The sequence below is a fragment of the Otolemur garnettii genome, unplaced genomic scaffold, assembly GCF_000181295.1.
Source record: "Otolemur garnettii isolate 467f Iridium unplaced genomic scaffold, OtoGar3 scaffold00060, whole genome shotgun sequence".
Lineage (NCBI taxonomy): Eukaryota > Metazoa > Chordata > Mammalia > Primates > Galagidae > Otolemur > Otolemur garnettii.
Genome location: NW_003852455.1, coordinates 3,614,504 through 3,635,185, shown reverse-complemented (window position 1 = coordinate 3,635,185; position 20,682 = coordinate 3,614,504). Strand labels below are relative to the sequence as shown.

Here is a 20,682-nt window from a genome sequence, read left to right as displayed (position 1 = left end):
AGTAGATATAAAGCCTTGATGGGAAAAGCCTTGTCATCATTTATTGAGAAATATGAATATGAATATGAGGCACTGACACATAGAACAAAGCTCAAGAGTCAGGAGGCAGCACATTCTCAGACAAGAGGTAGTTCATGCCATTAATTCCTAGCCCATGGCCAGATGCAAAATTGCATCTGGGAAAAAAAACAAAAACAAGCATTCCAAGGGCATGCATGGATCTTGGAGGGTGAAGAAACCAGGTCAATAAAACTATTCCTATTAAAGGTTTAACTTAAATTTCACCTCTTCCAGAAGAATCTCTTCAATATCCTTCCTCCAGGAAAAAATAAAATCAAAACACCTCTGCCATTTTACTATTATTTACTATAACTCTGAAAGATTTTAACTGTCCACCTTTTGCGCTCCTCATCATTCTCTAGACTAGACTACCCTGAAAATAGGGTCAAAGCTTTATTGTTCCTTAGATCCCTATTGGTGTGGAAGCTGAGACCTGCTCAATGAGAGTTTGATGAGTGGATGAAAGAGACTGAAGGCATGGACTGAGTGTGCCCAAGTTACCTGTGAAAATGCTAGCACACATGGGATTGAAGAAGGTACCTTATTGCATGACCCTAGTCAAAACTGCTTCCCTTTGCAGTGCACTGATGACTTCATCCTGAAATTAAACTAGAGGGAGCAGCTCTGGATTAAGGAACAGATACCACAGTGATCCCTTAGATACCGATATGATAATAACAGTAGTCACTATGAATGGGCAAATCCTAAACATAAACCTACTTGGATGTCTGATAAACCTCAGGCGCTAAGATGGATATCAAGGGAGGTTAAGCCCAGGAACAATCTGATGCCTGGGAATCTATGTCAGAACGAGGAATTTTTTCCCCCCACCAAATCCATGTTTGCAATGAAGACTATGCTAGCTGATTCTACAAGAGGCAGTCAGGAGAAAATATAGTCCTTGTAGCTAATCCCTAACATCAATTCTCCTCAAGAGAAGCCCACCTCCATGACTTTGCTCCTGCTGCTCCTTTAGCCCAGAGTACACATCCTCCTCTCCTCTCCTTAAGCCTTCACATGGCTGGATCCTACTGTCCTTTGGGGTTGAGCTCAAAGTCCACACCCTGAGAACCTCTCTAATTTCCATGGAATCAGAGGCGTTCTCACCTCTAAACCACCAAGGTACTCGAGATTCTTACCACATTCTACCCTTCACCTATCCACCTTCTCACTTCTCTTGGACTGTGGGTAAGGGCTGCGTTCGAAGTATGTCTGTGCTCCAGCCAGGCCTAGAACAGATTCTGAGAGAGAGAAAGAGATAGAGATGAGAGAGAGATGAGAGAGAAAGAGATGGGGAGGAGCAAGGAACAAAGGAACAGGGGAGCAAAGAGGGGGAGGGAACATTCTCGCTAGAAATTTGAAAGGTAATGAATTAATTTTAAAAACCAATGAAATTGGCTATTACCATATGGATTCAAAAAATAACTAAATCAAATCACATTTGCAAGGAGTTACCTTCAGAGCCTTAAGAGAAACTGAAGGTGGCTAAATTTCCATTAACTGGGCCACTGATCTGGTGGATGTGTTCTAGGAATGGTAGACAATCAACTTTCTGGAACACTCCTTGACATGGCCCAGCACACTGACATAGTTTAGCATAGCTTTGTCTTTGACCTTAGCTTTGACAAAGGGACTTTGTTATGAGAAGAACATTGAGTTTTTAACAATATTAATACTTAATCTTTATTTAGTGGATGCAATGTTTTAGACACATAGTAGTGCATATGTATTATTTTATTTAATGTCAAAAACCCCAGAAGGTAGTTACTGTTCATTAGCCTCTCATTTAATAGGTGAGGAAGCAAAAACACAGTTGGTAAATATTAGAGCAGGGATGTAGCAGCCCCCTCTCCTGCTCATTCCCTCCAGAGTCCCCTCTCACCTTCTACCCTAGTCTACATTTTACTAAAAAATACAATTTGACTGCTATTTTTATATCCAGCCTGTACTGGGATTTTTGTATCGAGCCTGACCTGGGACATCCACAGAACAAAACTTCAATGAAAAGTTTGATAATAAAACACATCATGTGTAGATAAATTAGAACACAACATATAAAAGAGCCATGGAGACCAGAAATCTCTGGCCGCTAGGTAAGGACAATTAGAAAGACACCTACTTTTAATCCTCCTAAGTGAGTTAAAATAATATTAACTACTATTTTTCATATGATTATGTAGCAGTTTATATTAAACTTTTTGTATCAGTTATCTCTTTTTAGGCTCACAGTGTTCCAGCATTGGTACAATCATTATCTCCATTTTGCAAATGAAAAAACTCGCCATCAACATGGCTAAGCATTACTCAAGGCAGTGTGGAACTGGCAGCAGGAGTACAACCGAGACCTGAATTCAGATCTTCCCACTCTAAACCTTGGCTTCTTCCTCTCTATTTCCACAAGTTGTCCCATGGTGTCTGTGGCTTGGGAGTGAAAGTCACTTTGACTTCTGCACTGCGTAACAAATACCATTTGGTTTCTCACAATCTCTGCTCTCCTGGCAGCACAGGATCTGATTCCTGAAATCAACTTCCCACCTTCTGGCCCTGTGTAACAGCGAACAGAACTGCAGACTCTCTGCCTAAGGAGGGGAAAGCAAAGTGGACCACTGGAACCCGCACGTTCCAAAAGGCCAGTGTTAATTCAATGCACAACCTCATGCCCAGTGCCCTAGGGCATCTAACCTGGGGTTTGTGGGCTGCATGCTGCTTATTTGAGGACTGTTGTGTCAGATAGTATAAAATATACGCATGGGCTTTGTTATTTTTTGGCACCAGCTTTTGTTAGGGTTTGTGTATTTAATGGGTGGCCCAAAACAACTCTCATTCTTGCTCTTTGTGGCAGAGAAAGGTAGAAGGTTAGACACCGCTGCTGGTCTGTGTGAGTAGTAAAAACTGAAATTCTCCTCTATGCCCACATCTCAGCTACAGCTCGAAGCATCACTAAATCAAAGGTGCTTGGATATATTTGCCTTTAAGCTGTTTCCTGTCATTCTTTTATTCCCAAACCCAACAATTCATAATTCTGTAAAATGCAAAGTAGAATTCTATAAGCAAAACAAAAGATAGGATAGTTAGACAACCACTTTTCTTAGAGTAGGGGAGTGACACTGACTTCTCTCTCCTTTCTTGCTGTGTTGAGTACTCTCAAATCACTCAACTTTTAAGAAGAAAAGGAAAGAAATGGAAGGAAAATATGTCAATATGTCTTGTGATCACTTCAGACAATATCACCAACTTCTCTCGGGTTTCAACTTGGCCTTATTCTACTACAGAAAGAGCACAGGCTTGAGACCTGAGCACAGATTTCAGCTTCAAACTGATTAGACTCTCTGAGTCTAATTTTGTTTATCTGGCAAATGGAGATAAAAACACCACATTTCATGGATGTTTGAAGGATTAAATGAAATAATACATAACGCACCTGGTCCAAGGTCTGCTCATAACAGGGGGACTGTGGCTGGTGTGTTGTGACTCTGGGCCTCATTATTCACAGGGTGTTGCTCCTGGGATATTTCTGTAAATAGGAACTTATTTTCCCTTTGAAAAAAGTTTAAAATCCCTGAGAGACTCTCTATTTTTCTTTTCTGGAAAAGCAGCATCTTTACCTGGAAATGGTTTCTACCACTTTTGTCTGTTTCCCAGCTCTCATCTAAGTAGTTAGTGATCTATAAAATACTTAAAGGCAACAGAGGGTCTACCATTGGAAATAACTTGACTGTAATGCAAAGAATCCAGACTGGCAAAGGTGGATACTTTGCACCTCACTTTGCACCTTTGCACCTCCTCTTTATCTAAAGAATTAACCAGATCAGTCTTTGAACTCTAAAATAAATAACTTTGAAAATAATTCAAGATGGCATTTCAAAAGCTGAATATACACAAAAGGCAAAAGAAGGGGAAGAAACCTGGGAATTATTTCCAATGAACTTGTACTTTCTGAAGCTGGAAATGCCAGACTAACTTTTATATTTGAATGAAACAAGTTATCTACCTTATCTAATCTTTTGCTATGAGCACTTCATCCCTTGGACTTTAAAAGTAGTATAATGAGGTAGAGCACAGTGTTTCACTCCTTTAATACCAGCATTTGGGGAGGCCCAGGTATCACCTGAGCCCAAAGTTTGAGAACAGCATGGGCAACACAGAGAGATCCTGTTCTACAAAGAAATAAATAAATAAATTTAAAAATTAGCTAGGCATGGTGCCACATGTCTGTAGTCCCAGCTACTCAGGAGGCTGAGGCAGGAGAATCATTTGAGCCCAGGAGTCTGACCTGGGCAGTGAGCTATGATCACACCCTTGCACTCTAATCTGGGCAACAGAGTGAGACCTTGTCTCAAAAAAAAATAAAGTATAATGGTCACTTCAAGTTCAGGGCAATGCTATACTCACTGTTGTATAGGAGTTCACTATATAAAAATAAAGTACTTCTGAGGTTTGCCTTCAAAAGAGCCCATTACAAATTTCTAGAGAGATATTTAAAAATGTATTCCCCTTTCCTGGCCAGATCCATGATGCTCTTGACACCTTGGCTTCATCTTCCTAACAGCGCTTAGCTGAGAAAAGTTGACATTGGTTAAAAAGTAGGATTTATTTATAAGTCGCACAGAGAAAGGTCTAAGCTTTGGAGAAATCTCATACTAGTTATCATCTCAGTACTTCCCCTCTGAACATTTTATCCAAGAAAAGAGTGGCAGGAGGAACAAAGCAAAAGCGATGTTCCACACTTGATGCAAAAAAAAGGAAACAGGGAACAACACAGCATCTAGCTAGAAATCTGCAATTGTATGCTGGCCTCTGAAAAATGAGTCTATGTGAAGACAAATGGGTTTTCTTGCTTGTTTTGTTTTTGAATTGACAAATAATAATTACACATATTCATGGGATACATAGTGATGCTCCCATACATACAATGTATAGCGATCAGATCAGGGTGATTAGCGCATCCATCATAGCAAACATTTATCATTTGTGTCGGGAATGTTCGCTACCCTCCTGCTAGCTGTTTGAAACTACATAATATATTATTGTTAACTGCAGTCATCCTACCAAGGTTTAGAACACTAGAACTTAGTCCTTCAATCGAGCTGTAATTTTGTGTCCTTTAATAAATCTGTCCTCAGACAAATAGCTTTGAGGCCATTATCCTTTATAAAACAGGGCCATTTGTATTGTGATTTAATAGTTTGCAAAGCATTTACATACATGTCTCACTTGGTCCTTACTGCTCAGGGTCCTGTACCTCTAAGATTTAGAAGCAAAACTTCTAATGAGAATTGAATTAGAACTGAACTAAAGATCTAGTTACTTTCTGGCCAGGGACCAGACTCTACTGTGGTAGCATTGTGAAGTGGTTTAAGAATTAACTCTATTGACACAATTATAAGAGGGACTTTACCTAACAAATGCAATCAGTGTACCTTAAATCTTTGTACCTTCAATGAATCACAAACAATTTTTAAAAAGTTAAAAAAAAAAAAAAGAATTAACTCTATTATAAGCTGCCGTCAAAAAACGAAAAGCAAACAAAAAGAAAAAAAAAATTAACTCCAGATCCTGAGTGCCTGGATTTGGTTCCCAGAACTATTCTTGACCAACCTTGGGCAATATATTTGTCTACTAGGGCTGCTGTACCAGGATACAGGTTGGATGGCTTAAACAATACAAATCTATTGTGTCATAGTTCTGGAAGGTCTAAGTCCAAGATCTAGGTGCCAGCAAGGTCTGTATTTGTCCAGTGAAAAACCAGGTTGAAATGAAGGTGTGGGGAAACAGGATTCAGAAGGGGAAATGTGTACTTAAATGAAACACACTCTCTTACTCTCTCAACCATGACATTTCACTTGAGTATTTTTGTAATAAAGTGCTGGTGGAAAACATGAGACTATTTATTACAGGCTTGTTTCAGTTCAACTTATTCAACTGAATTAGACAAATCCTGAGCCCAGCTGGAGCCATGTGCTAGATACTATGGGGTTGAAAAGTAAGCCATGATCACTATCACTAATCTAATAAAATAAGAAGCTATGACAAGAAATGTAGCATAGCGAGGAAAAAAAAAAAAAAGAAAAGAAAAACCTCAGGATGTAGAGAGTCTGAAAGGTTAGGTTCAAGTTCTTTGCCCATGCAATTCCCTCTCCCTGGTGATTGTCTCCACTGGTCACCATCACCTTGTAGTTCTTACCTTTTGGACCTCAGGAAGGCTTTCCTGGCTTTTTTGACTTGGTCAAATCTCCATGAACCTTTCCTCAGTAGCACTTTTAATAGTTCGATTTTTACATTTATTTGTGTAATGATCTCATAAACTCTACCAGGTCAAGAATCTTAGTTTTATTAATCAATATAGTCAGTCTCTCTCTCTCACACACACCCACACCCACACACACCTGCCCATGAGCTAGCACTATTGACTAGCATACAATGATATTTACTAGGCTATAAAGTCCCTTGGTTCTCTCTGTGTCCTCATCTGTAAAATGGAAGTGATAATGCCCATTTTCCAGAGTTGTTATGAGAATTAAATAAAATAGCTGATAACATACTGTTTTAAAAACTTTAAAGCGAATAGCATTTTAACACAAGACAACCTGCAAAAGGCACAATAGTAGGCAAAACTGAAAACACAGAGCTAATACAGAATGGGTATTAAGTCCTTCCAGATTCAGGGCAGAGGATGGATCAGCCAAGACTTACTATAAAAGAAGGTGCTATATGAGGCTGAGGAACGAGGTTTGACTATGTAGAGATTAAACACCTACTTTATACAGTTACCCCACAGAGAATTTGCATACATGTGTGGGTGTGTGCTGACTCACCACTAGAATGTCACTCTGTAAGGACAAGAATTTCCATCACTTTTGCTCACAGCTATATTCCTAATGTCCATAACAATGTCTGGTAGATGGCTGGTGCTCAGTAAATACTAACTGATTGAATAAATGAAGGCAGGAAGGAAGGAGAGAGGAACTACCTGAAGAAACTTTGTGGGCCAAAGCATGAACAAAGCAAACTTTCTGGTTCCAGTAGAAATTGGTGCTGGTGTGGGGAACATGGGAGGAAGTAAGGGGTTCAGTAAACACAAGTGCTGCTGACTGCCCCGAGGACTGTGGGCTGCCTCTCTTGGAGAGGACTCGCAGTCTCTAAGTTTGGGATCTAAAGGCCCCCGCCTTGACATCGTTCACTGAAATCAAAGGGAAAATGCTCCCCGTTAAAACATCAAACTGAAGTGTCTTGAGTTGGGCCTCGTGATTAATCACCACAAAGTCGCGGGTCTTTGACAACATGTCACAGGCAATGACAATGAAGGAAAAACTGTGTTTGTACAAACAATAAAGATGGAAACCATGAAAATTATGAGGATCATCGGAATTCAAAACACCAGCAACTGTAAATCATCTTCTTTGCATAGAAATGTGGCATTGCTGCAGAAATTAGTTAAAATTCAGAGGTAGATGAATAATGAATTAAATGCCCCTTTTAAAATTATAAAATAAAAATGTAATTACTCTTAACTTTTGGAAAAATCTCACTGTTAGAGCTACTGAATAAGAGAAGAGGAATGGAAAATAAACCGTGCACTGAAGTCTTTCACTCGGTACACAGTAGTATTTTTTTTTTAATGTTAAGAAATGACTACCCTAATCAGTATCTGTGATAATGATCTGTAATCTTACCAGGGTGAGGCTGATGATAAATACCAAGTACTGATTTTTTAATAACATGGAGAACAGATATACAACACATTTTCAGGTTGGAGGCTCTAGTCCTCCATAATGGGAAGTCGTTGCAGTCCAGCTATTGTAAAATAATTCAAATAAAATCTTTTTTGAGGTGTCATTTTAATGCAAATGACCTACCAGACTTTTAAACGATTAGTGCCCAAAGGTTATTTTTGTCCAAGTCTCAGAGTGTAAAAATGTTTGAAATAATTGAATTCTTGTCTAATTACATAAAGACTAATTTAGAACCTCATTTATTTCAAGAGTCTCTGGCATAACAAATCCATTTAAAATGACACACTAGAGAAGGTAATTAAAAATTAAAGTTGAAATCAAGATGAAAAAGGCAAGATTGAAGCTGGTTTAGACTGCTTTGATTAGCTGTGGAGGGGAGCAAAACGTGGGAGGGGGTTGATAGACTTTCAAAGATGCAAAGAAAGAGGTGGCAAGCTGGAATTTAGTCTCTGGAGGCCCCAGTGCTTTTGAGTCTTTCCAGTATATCCCCAGTTGCAAAGCTAAGTACATGCAAAGAGGAAAGATCACCTGGTTGCTAATAGAGTCGGGATTCTTGGTCACAAGACAGCTCCCATGTCTGCTTTCCTGGAAAGGAATGCAGGCCTCCTCTATATTACAGAAAGAGCCCAGCATCCAGATAAGCAGGGCCATTAGACATCAGTGTACCTTGTACATAGAAAGTTCTTGGAGCAGCTTGTGCAATAACCCACACATAATCAAAATTGTCTTTGAGGCCTGGCACAGTGGCTCAAGCCTGTAATCCCAGCACTCTGGGAGACTGAAGCAGGTGGATTGCCTGAGTTCAGGAGTTCGAGACAAACCTGAGCAACAGCAAGACTCCATCTCTACTAAAAACAGAAAAATTAGCCCAGTGTTATGGCAGGTGCCTATAGTCTCTGCTACTTGGGAAGCTGAGGCAAGAGGATCTCTTGATCCCAAGAGTTTGAGGTGACACCAGGGCACTCCACCCAGGGTGACAGTAAGACTCTGTTTCAAAAAAAAAAATTCTCTTTGATAATGGATTTTACAGTTTGCAAATAGCTTTTATGTATATAACTGCACCTCATTCTTACACCAGCCTGAGAAAGAGGAAGGACTTTGCTAGTCCCATTTTATAAGTAGAGAAGTCAAGGTTCTCAAAAGTTAAGTAAAAAACCTAAGGTTCTAGGTAGGGCTAGAAGTCAAAAGTTTTGGCTCCAAATCCCCAAATGTCCCATTTCCCTGTTGGCTGATGTGTCTTTTTACTCTCAGATTTTTCATTCTCTTTTCTCTCTCTTTGTTTTACTTTTACCTATTTTTCTTTCTATCCCTTTTACATTTCTCCCTTCCTTTCTTATTTCTTTGCCCATTTCGTCTGATTTCTGTCTGCTGCTCCACTCTGCCAGCAACCTCAGAGAGAGCAGTTTGGCCAAGCAGATGTTCTCAGCTCTGAAGTCTGCGGAGGCATTCTGAAAGGGAGAGAGCTGTGCTGTGTGTACGGTTCTGTTTCTACTGCAACAAAGCATTGCCCCCAGAGAACTAGTTGAGGGCAGATGGATGTATCTGCAGCATAGAGTTAAAGACCTTTCTTGCCAGAAAATAAGAATTTCATAGATTCTTAACTTCATATAAAGGGCTGAGCCATGAAAGAATCCCAAAGATAAGGTCTTCCATAAATAAATATGTCCTGTCTCTGAGCCCCAGAAAGCAAACTTTTCTCTACCTCTGCCCCAGCAAGATGCTGAGACTGTATGGCAGGGCCACTTACAACACTTTGCTAAACTGGGATTATTCTCCTTGAGACTATATAAATATATACTGATTTATACTGCCATAAATCAAATGTCCAGGTCTCTATTACACCCAAAAGAACCAAGGGAGATGGGAGAGATGACTATTTACTACAGTTTTTCTCAAAGTTTTTCTCCTTACACCAGAAACATTAGCATCACTTGAGAACTTACTAAAAATACAAATTCTTGGCCCCCAGTCCAGATCTAATAAATTAGAAACTCTGGGAGTAAGTTACAGAAGTCTATTATTTTTTTTTAGACAGACTCTCATTCTGTCACTCTGGGTTGAGTGCCATGGCATCATCAGAGCTCACAGCAACCTCAAATTCTTGGGCTCAGGCAATCTTTTTGCCTCAGCCTCCCAAGTAGCTGGGACTACAGGCACCCACCACAATGCCCAGTTAGTTTTTTCTATTTTTGGTAGAGATAGGGTCTCACTCTAGCTCAGGCTGGTCTCAAACTCCTAAGCTCAAGTAATCTACCCACCTGGGCCTCCCAGAATGGTAGCCACCATGCCCAGCACCAGAAATCTATTTTAATGGCCCTCTGCATTATTCTGATAAACACTGGCCTAAGTACAGTTCAATGGGAATAGCCCTAGGCTAGGAACTAGGACACAAAGGACTTAGTACTGGTTGGGCCCCTCACTCACATAAGAGCTAGAGGACTTTGGGTCACCTCCCCAGGCCCCATTTCTTCACCCATCATATGAAGAAATATTACTTGATGGGTTCTGGACACTTTTCTCTCATGCACATTCTGTGAGTCTTCATGAAGAATGATCTGAGATATCAGTGGAGTTCAGCTCCAGCCCAACATTACCAATATGACTTGCTTTTACTTCACAATAACCTCTTGGTTTCTTGAAGTCTTGAAGCTTATTCTCCAAGAATCTCCAGTTAAGTCATAGTTGACTTTGGACTTGTGAGGAGATGCTTCTACCATCACCTGTATCATGGCTCACATGTAAACTAAGCTGGGACATAGAACAGGTGTAGAACCAGGATCCAGAAAAAAGGGGAGGGGGAGCTGCCCTCAGTGGAGCACAAGTCAACAAAGACAAACTTCTTTCAACTCTCAATTTCATTAAAAGTTTAGCCTCTGTCCCGTGAGATCTCTGATTAAAATATAGTTTTTTTGGGACCATATTGCTATATATTAAAAGAAATTAAACTCCCAGGTTGGTTTATCAAGAATTTGGTGGTCATTCTGGCTCATCTGGGCTGAGTAAAAGTCATTCAGAAAGGAGTCCTCCATGAGCATGAGAATGTCCTTTCACTTTTCTCAATGGGAATAGCCACTTTAGTCTGCCTGCCAGCACATGTTACTAGAATTGCTGCCACATGCAGGAACCAGAGGTGCAGCAACTAACAAGTTAGAAATGGTCACTTCCCTTGTGAAGCTGACAGTCCTGCAGGAATTATGCATATTGTCTAAGTGCTATGCATGCTATGAGGAATTGGTGTGGGAACAAATACAGGGAAACTCATGTAACACCAGAACCTTGTATTAGCCCAAGAGGCACCCAACCACCTCATGGACAAGATAGCTACACTGTTTACCCTTGTATATGTGCAGAATACCACCCACTCCCATCACTAACTGTGGCTTTTTCAAATCATCAGGGAAAGACAGCACCCTGTCCTCCTCTTCCCCTCCCTTCCTCCAGAGTCACCCCATGGGAGTGGGAGAATAGGCATGGAGAGGTCAGGCCAGTGTGAATCTTGTAGCCTACTAGCCTGACTTAACTACTTCACACTGTCTGTAAGTTTTAACTATAATGTGGTTATTCCCTACTCTAACATTCACAAAACTCATAAGAGAAATACCCTGTGAAATAAATCTTAATCAAATCCCATCATGCACAAATTATTGAATTTGTAGTAGGTGCATGGCTGTGATGAACTTAAGACTGGACCCTCCACCTGCTTCCTGCCTTGTGAACCTCTCCCCCCAAAATGCTCCATATTGTCCAGGAAAAAGGGGGAACCAGCCACAAAACCAGATACACACTTACTGTGGTCCTCAGCAACACGACGTCTGCTTCCTGCAAGCAACATGGGACACAATTTGCCCATACGTGCCAAGCTGGTCTCCAGTAAAACACCCAGGGAAGGATTCCAAATGAGAAGATGGATCCAGCAAGGCAGAGAGTCTGCCGGCAGCCATGAGTCCGATAGCCAAATATCTCCTGGGATAGAATAAAAATGACCCCAAATATGGGTTAAGCATGATAAACATTAAATGAGCAAATACTGATTGTAGTGATGGACTGAGGGCAGAGAGGAAAAAAGTTTAGGAGGGCGGAGAGAGCACAGGGTGAGGAATGGAGAGAGTAGAGAAAGATTCTTGAAAAGTAAGTATAAGACAAGATTTCAGACCTCAAGGAAGTTGCAGTCTTGGGGAAACCAGTTCCTACGATTTGAACACCTATCTTGTGCCAAGCGCTACACAAGGTGTTGAGACATACGTATTGTCTTGTTTAAGTCTCCCAATTATCCCTCTTTCTATATTATCCCTGAAATGAGATAATATTACCATCATTTCAAAAACAGGGGAGCTGAGCTCAGAGTGGCTGAATGGAATGGCTTGTCAAAGGCCAAATAGCTGGGAAGTTCCACCGCTAAGATTTAAAATCCACCTGTATCAGTAGCCAGATCTCAAGTGTGATCCCCCGCCCAGCAGGCATGACCAAGGCCATGGGACAGGCATGCTAGCTGATAGCCGTAACCAGACTATCCCCTGGGCCAAAACCAGCTGCTTCATAGGCAGGATAGACCTGACCTAAGCCTTGAGTTCAGAGTCAGGATTTGGTGAAGGAATTTGACCACAGAGGATTAACAAATAAATGCCAACTTGAGTTTGGGCGTTTGAGGTAGAGCCATGCCTTCCCACGCTTCTCCCTTGTTCAGTCACAAAAAGAATTTTACATCGGGAGGGAGAAAACTTAGAGAATATTTGGTTTACTTCAACTCACATTATTGAGCACCTGCTCTGTGTCATGAGGGATATTATCAAATTCTGGAGGATAGAAACTTGGACAAGAGTCTCACCTCTAATAAATGTAGCTCTAAACAAACTTCTTCCAAGAAAAGCTTGAGACAGAATAGAGAAATAACCTGTGAAGTTTATGGCCTCAGTTCTGAGACGGTTTAGGGACAGTATTCAGGCCTCACTTCGGACAAAGGGAGACAACCTGGGACAGCGTGATCCAGCCACATTCAAAGGGCTTCCCAGCTGCTGGAAGTCAGCTCATACCGAGATGGGAGAGTGACCTAACCGTCTGTCGCACGAGTCATGTTTTCAGGGGACGATGGAATGAGATGCTGAGACAGGCTGATAAGGCACCTGGCTGCAGAAGAACTAGGTGTATCCAGATCCACCCACCTGAAGCCAGAAGAAACTGACTTTGCCCTGGCCACTGTGGCCTTGCCCTGGCTTTTTCCCTGATTACAATCTCATTTTAATGTAAAAATCACACCCATGGGTTGTGACTTAACAGGACAATGAGACAGGCCGTGCAGGAAGAAACCTGTAACAGAACTACGCAGGTGCAGGAAAAATGTCCACCTCCTCACTCTTACAAGCTGTCCATGCCCTGTCCAAACCTGAGTCTAGAAGTTCCCCAAACTCCCCTAGATGAACCAGCCTCACGGATGTTTTTCCTTGTGCTGCCTCCCTGGTGCTTAGCATAGGCCCCAATAAAGCCTTGCTTGTCTCTCTGCCTTGAGAACCCCCGGGCCTGGGCTGAAAGCAATTCCACAGTTACATCCTACCGTGTCACAGGCATACTGCACACTGGTCAGACCAGCTAGAATTGAGAGGTGAGCGTGTCCTGGTTGAAAGCACTTACTCTGGATCAAGCATTGTGAGTTTGGAGACTAGCTCTGCCACCTGCAAGGTGCGTGACTTACAGTAAGTTATTTTACCTCTTTATTCCTTGGTTTGTTATCCATAAAATAGGAGTAGTGATAGCACCCCCCTGGCAAGGACCCTATAAGGTTTAAGTGAGCTAATAGGCGTAACTGTTCTATGACCATTTTCTGAGGCTACTGCTGCTGTTTGACCCATTTCTTCAACATCGACCTGAAATCCTACCTCCTGGTTTACCGGCAATGAGGTCCAAGAATTCCTCGTATCAATAATTCTGCTATTATGTTGCCCTTTAGAATAACAAAGGAACTGGAACATAAAACCCATTTTCTCTATATAACCTGATAGACACTACATTATCAGAAAACGTTCCATGATCCTTGGCGGAAAGCTGCTTTCGACCGTAATTATCAGGTCCTTTCCCATCCTTAGCAGGACATAAGGGTGCTGAATGGCTGTCCTAGCTTTTGTCCACATTTAGCATAACTTCGCTAAAACATCCACATGAACCCAGAAACACAAACGCTTAACTGACTGTGCAAAGTAGAATGTCTGCCTTGACAGAACTATCCCTCTGCTCCAAGATTCAGAAGCCAAGCCGGGAAGGGCTCTGCTCCCACCTCATGCCGGCAGCTGTGCTCTGTCAATCCACACTGAGCAGCAGCCCCCACCCCGACGGATGGTCCTGAGTCCATCCGTCCTCTTTTCCCATGTGATTTTTTTATTATGTATGTTTCTACATTTTGGAGTAGATCAACTTCCATCCTCCAGCCCACCCACTTTATCATCTTTCTAAAATACTGCATTTAAAAGTTTCCTAATACTGCCAGCCCCCCATGTAAAATGCCCAAATTACTCTGTCTTACAGCACAAACCTCTCCGTCACTCTGCATTCTTTTATGGGCTCTGTGATGAGTGTTCTCCATAGTTTCCAAAGTGTTTTTGTGTTCATTATTGAGATAAAGTAAACAGGAATTATGACCTTCATTCTCTAGTTAAGAAAAGTAAAGTTTAAAGTTGTTATGTGGAATAACAGTTAGTGTTAGCAACTAATTATTATTGATGAGAACGCTAGCAGCTAACACTCATTGGGCACTTAAAAGCCCTTCACTAACCACTTTACACACATTGGAAAAGATTACTTTCCCAAGGCACAAAGGTCCCATGGCCTATTTCATAAGTAACTCAAAATCCAGCCTCCAGTGCAGACCTCTGCAGTGCATGGGCAATAATGTTGCTGGGCCATTTCTACTCTGAGGTTCTTCATTCTGTCTTTAATTTTGCTTCAGTTTAACACATGTTTAGTAAGTGTCCACTGAATAGCAGGCATGTGCTAGACCCAGAGATAAATGAGCCTCCAAAAGTCATTAGTTTAGTGGGGAAGAGAGAAGCACAAACAGGGGAGATTAAACCAGGTTAGAGCAATAAAAAGGTTAGATACATGGAGGACCAAATAAATTCTCATCTGAATAGGGTGTTATTAAGAATAACACTGGAATAAAAGAAATAGGCCAAAAGCATCCTCACAAGCCAGGAGATACCCCTCTTACACCTCTCTGAGAGCTCCCCTCCTCTCAATCTGGTGAGCACAATGCCACCACTCACTGGCTGACCCGTAATACAATACACCATTGAATTTTCTAGGATGAAATAATGTGGATAAGGAGTGTTTAATTATTGCTTATTGGAGTGAGTTGAATTGTACTGAATGGAAGTAAATTGCATTGCAGAGACTATTAACAGATATTGGGTTTAAGATTGCAAAAATCAGCATGGTGTTCTTATTATTATCCTGTAGCAATTTACTTCCTACATTTATGGAGTGCCTTCTGTGTCCTTGAATATGCTAGAGGGAACTGTTCCTGCTACTTTGCACTCTGCCCACTCTTACCTCCCAGAAAAAGGGATCCATTACCCAATAATAAAACAATATTGCTAAAATGTCAAAAGAATATTAAATTCTGGTGGGCTGTGCACATGGTGGAATAGCACACTGTTCCTTCCTTCATTCCCTCTCCTACTCACACAGTATTCTCTTCCCTCTGTTTCCAGCGTCCAGGTCCTTTGCATTCCTAAGAGCTCCCACCTTGGCGTCCAGGTGTCCAGTTCTTCTCCCCTGCAGATCTCCTATGCCAGAGGAGCCAAACTCTGCTCCCTAAGGCACTGTCCTAAACTACATTGGCTAACAGAACCCTATCAGAATCATAGACCCTCTCCCCCAGAAAAATACACACAGACACACACACACAAATTTCTCCATAGGTATTTGAAGGTGGGGTGGAGGAGGGACCAGAGACTAGATAAGGCCCACTCCAGAGGGCTCGTGAAGTTGGATCAAGGCTAATCTTTCAGAGTTTAGCATAACTACTTTAATTTAGAGCCTGACTGATACCAGGCAAGCACTTGAATGTGGAGGTGTGAAGACACAGGCAGATGTAAATGCAGGTGAGGTGACAACTGGAGCAGGGTGGTGGCTGTCTCCAAAGAAACTTCACAGGGCTATGTCATCACCTGAGGACCCACCCAGTCCTGAGAGTGGCTCTTAGCCTTCAAGTCCCAGAAACTTCCAGCAGAATGATCTGTCTTAGGGACGCCAGCAAAGAAGATCTCAGAGATGGATTTATGAAAGTGAGATGAGTGTAGCTGTCATACTGACCAGATAAATACTCGGGTTGGTGCATCCTCTGCTCAACAGAGGCATCCCACAATCGTGATGGGCGTGCACAGTGCTTAAAATCAGCTCTGGGATCTTCTCTGACCAACCCCCACCCTGACTGACAATGTCTTTTTAAGAACCCATTGATTCATTCAATCAAATTACAGTCAAAGCTCACTGGCCTGGGAGCTGTTTAGTTCCTTTGAGAAAATTTTGCCCTTCCCTGTAGGCTTCATTAAATATTTGCAAGTTTTGAAAGATTCCATGTTTATAAGTTGACCTCTCTGAAGATAATCTCTTCTCCCTTATTTCCAAATTTTGGCTGTGAAGGGAATGCTTCGGTGTCATTTCCATGTACTACAATAAATTGTATGGAATGAATGCAGTTCATTCGACCTCAACTGCTTGTCCCCACCACAGAGCCTATTAAAATCTATGCCTCAGTAGTTTCTTGTTGGCCACTCTTATTCCTAAAAAAGGGTTTCCTATGCTTCTTCTTGCTTGGCCTCTACATCCAGGGGTCCTAGGATTTAATCAGATATAAACTGGAGGCTCAAAAAGAAAGGCCCACAGACAAAGTTCTTGTTTCCTTGGTAAGTATTTCTTGAAACTTTACATTGGTGCCCCAGTTATTTTCACATTAGAAAAATATTATTTCTCCCTTTTCTTTAAAATAAATTAGAAAATATGACAATGTTGACCCCATATTCTGAAAGAATCAGCTGAGGAGCACGCAGAGATGAGTACAAAATAATTCACGAAAAATCTCAAACACCATCTAGTGAGAGAGGACTATGCACCGTGGTGTGTCCACACAGTGGGGTTTTATACAGCACTTCACACAAGGGAGCCCCAGCAGCACACAGCAGTACAGATGGCACTTGGTAACATAACCCAACGTGAAAAAAGTCAGTGCAAGGAATGATGACAGCATGGTAAACTTTTTTTTTTTTTTTGAGACAGAGCCTCAAGCTGTCGCCCTGGGTAGAGTGCTGTGGCATCACAGCTCACAGCAACCTCCAACTCCTGGGCTCAAGTGATTCTCCTGCCTCTGCCTCCCAAGTAGTTGGGACTACAGGCACCCACCACAATGCCCAGCTATTTTTTGCCTGCAGCTGTCATTGTCGTTTGGCAGGTCCAGGCTGGATTTCAACCTGCCAGCTCAGGTGTATGTGGTTGGCGCCTTAGCCACTTGAGCCACAGGCACCGAGCCTAGCATGGTAAACTTTTAATACAGTTAAAATATATTTTTATGACACACCTAGATGAAAGGAAACTATCCAGGAAGGAAAGCAAGGGACTGAAGGCAACTGAGTGCAGGGCAATGGCAGGAGATGCAAGTTCACACGGGTAAATGTGGGTTATTGTCAAGGTCCCAGCTTTTGTTTGCAGTGGTGACTTTATCACATTATTTCAAGGAGCTAACTAACTAAATAAATGCAACACAGTGTGGACAAAGAATCTGAGTATGCCATGAACCAAAGATTGTGGACAATTTATTGTGAGTACTTGAAGTCTTGGGGGGGGGAAAGTAAAAAAGAACCAACCTAAGCAGGTACCACATGCCCCCTCTAAACAAGCATGTCCGCTTCTCTTCACTGTGGTCCCTACCATGGTTTTTCTCCCAACATGGAGGCCACTTGGTAGGCTCCATTTTTCATCCCATACAGGGTTTATTCATTGGAATAACAGCCTCGTGCTGTATAGAGGTCAGTGATTTCCAGCCAGGGGTGATTTTGTCTCCCAAGGACATTTGTCAATATCTGGAGATGTTTGTGGTCCCTCAAGTGGGTGAGAGTTGCTTCTGGCATCTGATGGGTAGAGGGCAGGAAGGCTGCTGAATATCCTACAGTGCATACATAATACAATGCACCCCCAGAATAAAAGTTTCCTGTCCCCAAATAGTGCCAAGTCTGATAAACCCTGCTGTAGGCATTTTAGTCCCTACCACCACCACCACCCCCCCCACTGATCTACACAAATCTCCAGGTCCTAGTACCTAGAATGGCATCCTCAGCACACAGAGAACTAGAAATTTTTGACATTGAAACCTGTGGGGAAAGAGAATTCACACTTAATGCCATGTGACCACTAAGGTCAGTTAGTGGTTAAAGTGCAGCCCAACAACTCATTTTCCAGATAAGGAAACTGCAGTGCTAACAGAAGAAGCAAATTGCCCACGTGGTCTACACCTGACTCCCTCTCCAACTCAGTCTCCGGCCACTCTCCCTCTACCTCCCTCTGTACCAACCCCAGGGATCTTCCATTTCCTTGAGTTCACCAAACCTCTCCAGCCTCAAAGTCTTCCTATGGGTGGCTATTTGTCATCCTTTAAGCTGTCTTTTAATGTTTCCTTCTTTGCAAGGTCTTAGCTAATCATCCTGTGTAATTAAGCCCCTAATCTCATATGCCCTTTATACTTTTGTAGCACTTTTACAATTTGTAATTCTTGCTTTCCTTTCTACTTCTTCCTTGCTGCACCACTCCCCCCACCCCCGCCCCAACAACTAGGTTTGAATTTCTCTCATTTTAGGAGCCATTCCAGTTTTTTTTTCCCCAATACTATTTACCCAATGCTGCATACATTATGCACATGTAGGGGTCACTCAATAAATATTTGCTGAATAAATGAATAAACAAGTGGCTTACTACAGTAAAAAAGAAAGGAAGGGGGGATGGAAGAAAAAGAGAAGGATGAGAAAGGGATGAAGGGAGGGAGAAAAGAAAGAAAGGAAAATTAATAAACTTCTATTTTCCTTGTTCCTAGCTCAAAAAAAGTAACTGTATTCTGTTCTTGGACAATAAAAATTAAATCAGCCCACTGGGCGGGGGAGAGCAGGAAACAGCAACCTCCAGATACCTCTCTGTGCCTTTGGTCATTAGGAATGTTAACTAGTCTCACCATTTGCATTGCCTACATCAATACATCTCTAAGTCTGGGTTTCTTGAATGAGTGCTAGGATTTTGCTTTTTCTTCCTCTTTATAAAGTCTGTCTCCAAGAGTTGAAAAGATGCTCAGTGTAAGGCTGAGTTTTACAAACTCTCTACATTCAATAGAGCCAAACCAAGGTCCTGTCCTAGAAAGGGACAAACTGGTTTGAACATCCTGCCCTGGTTCCTGCACTGCATCAGACAGTGTGTCCACAGCTCCCTTCGTGTGGACTAGGCTGATTTCCCACTTTTACAGACTACTTACAAAAAAAAAATTCCAGAAAATAAACAATCTTCAACAATGACTTGCAATGTAATAACTTGAGTCCCCTTTCCCACTAATAATGTTTATCGTAAGTAGTGACAGAAATGGCCAATGGTGTGTCCTTAGGAGCCAAATGACCTGGCCAGTAGTCTCTCCCTCTTCTCAGACAGTTGGATTGACACTTAACCCAGTTTCATTTCCTGGCTTTGAGATGTCACTTCTCTCTCATTCCTAGCTTTGGAATGTCACCTCTCTGGTCATTGACTCTTAGTTTCTCTTGCCACAGGTTTCTCTCTTCTGATTGCTAGGGAAAACAGTAAAATGATACCTGGGTCAGGTGTCAGGCCACTGAACCAAGGCACAGATCATAAAAATGTTTCTGTGCTGCACCTCCAGCGCAAAGTCTGCAAAGTCTGTCTGCCCCAGTTCTGTTCAAATTGCCTGCTATGTCTAAGGCCACAGGTAAGGTATGTCTGTGAGAGATAAATGTCCTACCCTCAAGGGGCTGACAGGAGAGATGATGAATTTAAAAGTAGCTATAATCTAGGGCAGAAAACATTAACTGCCATATGAAAAGCACAAGGGAAAAAATTAGTTTCAAATAATAGAGTGATCCTACTGAGATGATTATTAGAAAAAGCTTTCTAGGAGAATTACAACTTGAAATTGACTTAAAGAGAACTGGTAGAATTTCAGTAGCTGGCAAAAGAGGATAGGAAAAAAGGGCACTCCAGGTGGAACTGGCCTTGAGCAAAGGTGCAGAATCTGGAAACACAGAGTATATTTAAAGACAAAATGTTAATTTATCATATTCCAGGAGGGTAGTGTACTGTAGTGTTACAATTCACCTGTCATGTATGTTTGGATAATACAATACACCTTTGGATGGGACTTTGGGATTCTAAGATGTGTATGCAAATGGTGGCCAAAACAGAGTTTTCCGAACTTTTACAAACTAGACCTCCATCTTGCCCCTTTACAACCAGCAGACAAACAGCTCATGGTTGCCCTAAAGTTAGCATTCCTGGGAAAAGTCAGGGGCAGAGGCTACTTACTGCCTATGGCCACTTCATCCAGGGAGCAGTCTAATTACCAAAGCAGGCACAACAGATGTGCTTGGGGCTTTAGTTTCCTTTGACTAACCAGGATTTCCTTTTTACCCGCCAGGATACCTTCAGCCTGGGTTTTGGAAACTTTCTTGTCGCGTAGACTGGCTGGCAGGAAGGCAGTTCATCCCACTTGTCAGTGGCACGCAGGGAAATAACACCCTGCCCGTGGGTAATTGTCCACGCAAATATTAGGCTGAAGCTCATGAAAACTCACATTCAATGAGAATAATAATTTCCTATTATGTTTCAGTGACCCTAAATATTTTTCTTTATGTTGATTTAA

The 20,682-nt window shown here is 41.9% G+C and overlaps 1 protein-coding gene across 1 annotated transcript in view; it reads right to left on the bottom strand.

Moving 5' to 3' along the window:
* Positions 1-20,682, bottom strand: part of ATP13A4 (ATPase 13A4) — a 148,279-nt gene that overhangs the window by 89,220 nt on the left and 38,377 nt on the right. Inside the window, exon 2 of the mRNA XM_012806907.1 lies at positions 11,583-11,756. Within this exon, the coding sequence (XP_012662361.1) occupies positions 11,583-11,756 (174 nt within the window). The remainder of the gene's footprint in view (positions 1-11,582; positions 11,757-20,682) is intronic.